General features: G+C 41.8%; 1 protein-coding gene across 1 annotated transcript in view; it reads right to left on the bottom strand.

Annotated features, from left to right (window-relative positions):
- Nucleotides 1-230: 230 nt before the first annotated feature.
- The window catches only part of LOC128666742 (gastrula zinc finger protein XlCGF8.2DB-like), a 71,569-nt gene continuing 63,386 nt past the window's right edge, over nucleotides 231-8,413 (bottom strand). Inside the window, exon 3 of the mRNA XM_053721498.1 lies at nucleotides 231-2,270. Within this exon, the coding sequence (XP_053577473.1) occupies nucleotides 1,348-2,091 (744 nt within the window). The 5' untranslated portion in view covers nucleotides 2,092-2,270 and the 3' untranslated portion in view covers nucleotides 231-1,347. The remainder of the gene's footprint in view (nucleotides 2,271-8,413) is intronic.

The following is an 8,413-nucleotide window of genomic DNA, read 5'->3' as shown; positions in this document are numbered from 1 at the left end:
ATTACCCTCCTACATGACACCACCCAGACAGCTCTCTCCCCCCCCCCCGCCCCCGTCACCACCATTGTAGGTAATGGCAGTCTGTCAGTGTGAAGTTTTACAGCTTTTTTATTTATTTTTTCTACAGTGTCTTTCAGCTAGATCTGCATATACAGACAGGTCCTACTGCGCTACTTATAAATTAATTTCATATTTAATAGTTCATAAAGACGAGGAGCCAGAAACACCACCCTAGGAACCAGACAAATTTATTTGTATACAAAGCATAAGATGATTAATCCACCACACGTACAGGTCATGGAGCCTAGTATTTGACAAGCCCTTAATTACAGTAACAAAAGCACAAACAGCAGAGCAGATGCCCAGATAAACTCTTTACGATGACATTGTGTGACCTGAGAACACGTCATAACAACTGAGGCATCCCATAGAAGCTGCAGTAACTGTATACAAACAAATCCGTATTCTATAATGGCTGGGTTCCTTTAAGCTTAACCATATAATATTAACAATATAGCATTAACTATTTAACATTTAGTATATAACATTTGCAAATCATACCTGGTTTCTCGCCCATAATTAACAAGGATACATTGCAGGGAAAAATATTTCCTGTATTCAAAATATAAAAATAGTTGTTCCTCTTGTAATAATGTCTATTGTTGTAGGCTAAACAATTTTTCAAGTCTTTCATATAAATCGTTTGTTAGAGAATTTTAATATTAAACATCTCTGCAGGGGTTGAACAGATTGGTTAAGTGATGCCGAGGAGCCACGATACATTGCCACTCCAGTGAGCCAACTGGGAGTGGCACACACATGTAGCTAACAATCTTCAGTAATGTCCTGCTTAGGAACAAAGGGAGAGTGAAGTCTGGCCTACAAGCTTTAACTCCTTTGTAAGGGGAGAGGGTTAAACAGTTTACAACTGGGCTCAACAAATCAAGGCGCCAGGGAGTATCCAAGACACCTATGGGCACCCCCACTTCCATCCACAGGTCGCCACCAGCTTGGTGAGGGCTGGATCCTTTCTAGGCCTGGTAGCTGTGAAATCCAAATGTTACTATTCCACTCAAGTGTTAAAGATAGGACAGTGTCAGATTATTATTATTATTTTTATTCGCCTGCTGTAATTTCTTACTCTTCAATGACTAGTGGAAATTTAAAGGTGTGTATATGAGCCAGCCCATATATATCTAGAAGCCAGCCCATACATTTAGAAGCCAGAAACTTTAGGACATTGATGGCCTGAAGTTTCTGGCTCCTAAATGTTTGGGCTGGCTCCTAGATTTTCCCTGGTTTAATAATTTGTTAAATAATCATAAATTCAAGCATTTTCATACTAGACTATGATTCGCCTTTCACCTGGACTTGTTGAAAAACTAACTTCCCTACTGGAGGACAGGGAATTGGAATGAGCTTTGGTGATGCGTGAACTTTCAGATGTGTGACAAGGTGCGATCGCCGGCCAAATTTTTTGTCACACTGGGTACACTTATATGGTCGTTCGCCCGTATGAATTTTCATATGTTTTGTAAGGTTGGCTTTTACTGTGAAATGCTTTCCACACTCTGTACATGACAATGGATTTTCGCTGTTATGATGAGGATGTTTCAGGTGTGCAGTAAGGTTTGACTGACGTTTAAAATTTTTCCCACAGTCCGTGCAAGAAAAAGTTTGCGGTCTGCTATGAATTTTCTCATGCACAAGAAGGTGATGGCGCCGAGCAAAGCGTTTGTCACATTGGTTACAAGAGAACGGTTTCTCTCCTGTATGAACAGTCTGATGTTTGACAAGGGTTGTTTTCTGGGTGAAACACCTGCCACACACCGAACATAAGAATGGCTTCTCTCCTTTATGATTTCTCTGATGCGAATAAAGATTGGATCTCCGGTTAAAACTTTTCCCGCATTCAGAGCATGTAAATGGTTTCTCTCCTGAATGAATTTTTATGTGTGATACAAGCACTGATTTGAAGAAAAAACGCTTCCCGCATATAGTACACAAGAAGGGCCGCTGGCCAGTATGAGTGATCTGGTGATTAATCAGGAATTTTCGCTTGCTAAAAGATTTCCCACACTCCGAACACATAAACGATTTATTGCTCTTATGAGCTTTTTGATGGATAATCAGGTTTGCTTGCTGATTAAAAGATTTCCCGCAATCAGAACATGGAAATGATTTCTTGACTGTTGGAATGATCTTGTGTGCAGGGTCCAGTTGACGAATAATTCGTTTTTTAATTGCAGAAGATAACCTGGTTTTTGATCCTGTGTAAAACAAGAGAATGCTGTTAATAGTTTATTTGTACTGAGAGTCAAATGGTATTGGTTTATTCGAACTGGGAGTAAAATTAAGGTTAACAAAGCTTTGGGGTCTATCCATAGTGGTTTGAACTCGGGTAAAATAGATGATTTGTAGTCATCTGTAAAGACATCTTTTATAACCAAATTGCAAATACCAAGTTGGATGTGCTATTGCGTATTTAACCCCTTAACTACTGAGCCATTTTCACCCCTGTACTGAGCTATTTTGTAATGTTTAGATGTTGCTCACATTAAAGCCCTACAGAAGGTAAGATTGTAGCGAGAAACTTACAAATATTATATATCTTTTTTTCTCAGGAGACCCAGCAAACTATATTGTTATTTCATGTATATATCATTACATGTAAGAAACCTGCAAAAGAGTGAAAAACAAAATTTATGCTTACCTGATAAATTTATTTATTTTTAGATACGGTGAGTCCACGGAATCATCAATTACTTTTGAGAATATCACTCATGGCCAGCAGGAGGAGGCAAAGAGCACCACAGCAAAACTGTTAAGTATCACTCCCCTTCCCACAATCCCTAGTCATTCGACCAAAGGAAAAGAAGAGAAAGGAAGCAACACAAGGTGTAGAGGTGCCTGAGGTTTTAATGCAAAAACTGTCTCAAAATAAAGGGGGGATAAAATACATTTATCAGGTAAGCATAAATTTTGTTTTCTTTAAGATACAGCGAGTCCACGGAATCATCAATTACTATTGGGAATCTATACCCAAGCTAGAGGACACAGATGATTAGGGAGGGACAAGGCAGGTAACCTAAACAGAAGGCACCGCTGCTTGCAAAACCTTTCTCCTAAAAGAAGCCTCAGCTGAAGCAAAAGAATCAAATTTAGAAAATTTAGAAAAAGTGTGCAAAGAAGACCAAGTCGCAGCCTTGCAAATCTGCTCCACAGAGGCCTCATTCTTGAAGGTCCAGAAAGAAGAAACAGCCCTAGTGGAATGAACTGTGATTCTCTCAGGAGGCTGCTGTCCAGCAGTCTCATATGCCAAACGGATAATACTTCTCAACCAGAGAGAGAAATAAAAGTGGCAGTAGCTTTCTGACCCTTGCATTTATCAGAAAAACAAACAATGCAGAAGACTGAAAGTCCTTTATCGCCTGCAAACAGAATTTAAGAGCATGCACCATATCTTAAGTTGTGCAACAAACGTTCTTTACGAGAAGGATTAGGACAGAGAGAAGGAACAACCAATTCCGGATTAATATTTCTATCCAAAACAACCTTAGGAAGAAAACCATACTTGGTACGAAGAACTGCCTTATCTGCATGAAATATGAGATAAGGAGAGTCACACTGCAAAGCTGAGAGTTCAGAAACCCTCCGTGCAGAAGAGGTAGCAGTAAGAAATAAAACCTTCCAAGATAATAACTAAATATCTATGGAATGAATTAGCTGAAACAGAGCCTGTTGCAAAACTTTAAGAACAAGGTTAAAGGTCCAAGAATTAAATACAGGTCTGATACTGACCAAGGCCTGACAAAAAGATTGCACATCTGGTACATCCGCAAAATAGATAGAGCAGAAATCTTACCCTTCGGGGTACTGACAGACAGACAAACCCTTCTCCAAACCCTCCTGGAGAAAGGACAAAATTCTTGGAATCCTAACCCTACTCCCAGAGTAACCCTTAGAAATAAAGATATTTACGCCATATCTTGTGTTAAATTTTTCTAGTGACACCGATTTGGAAAAAACATGCTTAGCTAAAATCAAGCGTTCAATCTCCAAGCAGTCAGCTTCAGATGATGATGAAGTAGAAGAACCTTCCTCAGAGGTAGTCTCCACAGAGGTAGAGACAACATTTCCACTAAATCTGCATACCAGATCCTGCAAGGCCACCCCAGAGCTATTAGAATCATTGATACTCTCTCTTGCTAGATCCATGCAATGACTCGTGGCAGAAGTGCAAACGGACGAAACATATGCCAACCTGAACTTCCAAGCAACTGCCAGAGCATCTATCACAAAGGCCTCAAGGTTCTCTCAAACTCGAGCCGTACTTTGGGAGCTTGACGTTCTGACGAGACACCATCAGATCCAATTCCGGTAACCCCTATTTGGTTACTAACCTGGAGAACACTTCCAGATGAAGTTCCCAGTCCCCGGGATGAAAAGTCTGTCTGCTCAGGAAATTCGCTTCCCAATTGTCAACTCCTGGAATGTGGATGGCAGATAGACAGCAATTGTGAACCTCCTCCCACTGAATAATTCGCGCGACCTCCTTCATGGCTAAGGAACTCCGGGTTCCCCCCTGGTGGTTGATGTAAGCCACGAGGTTATGTTGTCCGACTGGAACCTGATAAAACAGACTAGAGCCAACTGAGGCCAAGCCATCAAGGCATTGAAGATTGCTCTCAACTCCGGAATATTTATGGGGAGAGTCGATTCCTCCTGAGACCAGAGCCCTTGCACCTTCAACGAGTCCCAGACCACTCCCCAGCCCATCAGGCTAGCGTCTGAGGTCACAATCACCCATGAGGGTCTCTGAAAGCATGTCCCCTGGGACAGATGTTCTTGAGACAGCAACCATGGCAGAGAGTATCTTGTCGATTGATCCAGAACTATCCTCAGAGACAGATCTGTATAATCCTCATTTCATTGACTATACATAACTGAAGCGCTCTCAATTGGAATCGAACAAAGGGAACTATGTCAAGCCATCATCAGACCGATTACCTCCTTACATTGGGCCACTAATAGCCATACAGCCGATTGTAGAGCTAGGCAAGGGGAAAGATTCTTGTCTCTTCTGACCTCCATCAGAAAAAAATTCATTGATAGGGAGTCTATAATGGTTCCTAACAAAGCCACCCTTGTAGCGGGAATAAGGGAACTTTTTTCCAAATTCACCTTCCATCTGTGGGAACGAATAAAAGACAACAAGATCTCTGTGTGAGATTTTGCTAGATGAAAAGATGGCGCCTGAACCAGAATGTCGTCCAAATAAGGAGCCACTGCAATTCCTCTAGACCGGATTACTGCCAACAGAGCTCCCAGGACCTTTGAGAAAATTCTGGGAGCTGTGGCTAGGCCAAATGGAAGCGCTACAAAGTTTAAGTGTTTGTCCAGATAGGCAAATCTCAGAAATTTGTGATGATTCCTGTGAATAGGCACATGTAGGTACGCATCCTTCAGGTCTATGGTCGTCATGAATTGACCCTGTTGAACCAGAGGAAGAATGGAGCGGATAGTCTCCATCTTGAAAGACGGCACTCTGAGAAACTTTAGATTTAGAATAGGTCTGAAAGTTCTCTCTTTTTTGGGCACCACGAATAGGTTGGAATAGAACCCGAGATCCTGTTCCTGAATTGGGACTGGGATTACCACTCCCAGGAGAGAAAGTTCCTCTACACATTTTAAGAATGCCTCTCTTTATCTGGTCTACAGATAATCTTGAGAGGTGGAATCTGCCCCTAGGAGGAAAGGTCTTGAATTCTAACTTGTAATCCTGGGATACTATGTCCCCTGCTCACGGGTCTGGAACATCTCGCTCCCAAGCCTGTGAAAACAGAGAGTCTGCCCCCTACTTGATCCGATCCCGGATCGGGGATAAACCTTTCATGCAGACTAGATTCAGCTGATTCTTCTTAGATTGCTTCCCCTTGTTCCAAGACTGACTGGGCTTACAAGAAGGCGTGGACTGATCCTGCTTGGTAGGGGGGGGGGAGGGAGAGACTTACCTCTGAAGTTAAGAAAGGAACGAAAATTACTCTGATGTCCTTTCGATTTGTTCTTATCTTGAGGCAGAAAGGATCCTTTACCACACGTGATGTAGGAAATAATTTCTGCTAAACTCGGCCCAAACAAGGTCTTTCCCTTGTAAGGAAAATCGCCAAAAGTTTAGATTTAAAAGAAACATCTGCTGACCAAGATTTATGCCATAGCGCTCTACGCGCCAAAATTGAGAAACCAGATATTTTGGCCCCCAACTTAATGACCTGTAAAGAAGCGTCAGTAATAAAGGAATTGGAATTTATACTATATCTCCTCCAAAGTGGTCTCTGCTTGGAGGGACTCAGACAAAGCGTTAAACCAATAAGCTGCCGCACTTGTCACAGTAGCAATACACACCGCCGGTTGCCATTGCAGACCCTGATGAATATACATCTTCTTTAAAGTGTCAGTAAACTTTAAAAATAATATTATATAACATTATATCAGCCAAACATAAAACATAATTTCCCCTATTAATTTTAACCCCCCCCCCCCCCCCGCTGTTTCACAGACCCGCTCTCTGCTGAGTGGGTATAGTCACAGCCCGGCCCGACCGCGCCATAAGACTAAGTGCAGCTCGCTCCTGTGACAGGAGCGAGCTGCACTTAGTCTTATGGCGCGGTCAGGTCGTGACTATACAGCTGGCCCGATGCGCTGAGTAAATATAACAGACCCGCTCAGCGGGTCTGTGAAACAGCGTTTTTTTTTTTTTTAAATAATAGGGGAAATTATGTTTTATAAATGTTTGGCTAATATAATGTTATATAATTCTGCACTATGTGCAGAATTAGATAACATTATTTTTAAGGTTTACTGTCCCTTTAAGAAAGCCTCCAGCTTCATGTCCATAGGGTCTTTGAAAGAGCAACTATCCTCAATAGTAGTCCTCTTGGCCAGTGTAGAAATTGGCCCTTCCACCTTGGGGACCGTCTGCCACGACTCCTTAATAAATAGAGTCTTCCTAAAGACTGGAGAAGGAGAAAAAGGAATTCCCGGACAATAATTTCTGTTACACGGTCTGGCACTGGAAACACCTCTCCAGGAAAAGGTACATCAAAAAGGAAATTTATGCTTACCTGATAAATTTGTTTCTTTTACGATATGACGAGTCCACGGATTTCATCCTTACTTATGGGATATCGCCTCCTGGTCAGCAGGAGGAGGCGAAGAGCTCCACAGCAGAGCTGTATAAATAGATCCTCCCTTCCCTCCCAACCCAGTCATTCGACCGAAGTTAGGAAGAGAAAGGAAAAGCCCAGGAGCAGAGGTGACTGAAGTTTGAACAAAAATAAAGACCTGTCTTAGAAAAGGACAGGGTGGGCCGTGGATTCGTCATATCACAAAAGAAACAAATTTATCAGCTAAGCATAAATTTCCTTTTCTTTTACAAGATATGACGAGTCCACGGATTTCATCCTTACTTATGGGATACAATACCAAAGCTATAGGACACGGATGAAAGGGATGGACAAGACAGGAACCTAAACGAAAGGCACCACTGCTCAAAGAAATTTCCTCCCAAAAACAGCCTCGGACGAGGCCAAAGAATCAAATATGTAAAAATTTTAAAGAAATGCGAAGAGAAGGCCAAGGCACAGCCTTGTAAATCTGTTCCACAGAAGCATCATGTTCAAATGCCCATGAGAAAGTCACAGACTCAGAGGAATGAGTCGTAATTCGATCAGGAGGCTGCTGTCCAGCAGTCTCAATACAAAAACGGATGATACTCCGCAGCCAAAAATAAAGAGGAAGCCAAAGCCTTCTGACCCCTACGCTTCCAAGAAAAACAACAAAAAGGGAAGAAGATTAACGAAAATCTATAGTGGCCTGTAAATAAAAACTTCCAGGCACGGACCACGCTTAAGAGCGTAACAGTCGCTCCTTCTTAAAAGAAGGATTAGGACACAAAGAAGGAAAACAATTTCCCAATAAATATTCTTATTATAGACAATCCTAGGAAGGAAAACAGGTTTGGTACATATCACCTTATCAGAGTTGAAACTAAGATAAGGAGAATTACATTGCAGTGCCGAAAACTCAGATACTCTTTGAGCAGCATCAACAGCAACCACAAACAAAACTTTCCAAAATAATAACTTTAATATATATGGAAGGAATAGGTTCAAACGGAATTCTGTGAAGAACTTTAAAAACTAAACGCAAACTCCAAGGAGGAGCAATTGGTCTAAACACAGGCCTGAATCTAGTCCGAGCCTGACAAAAAGATTGAATATCTGGAACATCAACCAGACGTATGAGTAACAAAAAGATCCGACATTTTTACGGAGCCTGACTAAACAGCCTGTTACAGACCACCCGGTTATGTGAAATAACCCTCCTGTCGGTTGCAAGTGTTAAGCACAAA

The sequence above is a fragment of the Bombina bombina genome, chromosome 7 (assembly GCF_027579735.1).
Source record: "Bombina bombina isolate aBomBom1 chromosome 7, aBomBom1.pri, whole genome shotgun sequence".
In the NCBI taxonomy this organism is placed as follows: Eukaryota; Metazoa; Chordata; class Amphibia; order Anura; family Bombinatoridae; genus Bombina; species Bombina bombina.
This window is presented reverse-complemented; position numbering and strand designations above follow the sequence as displayed.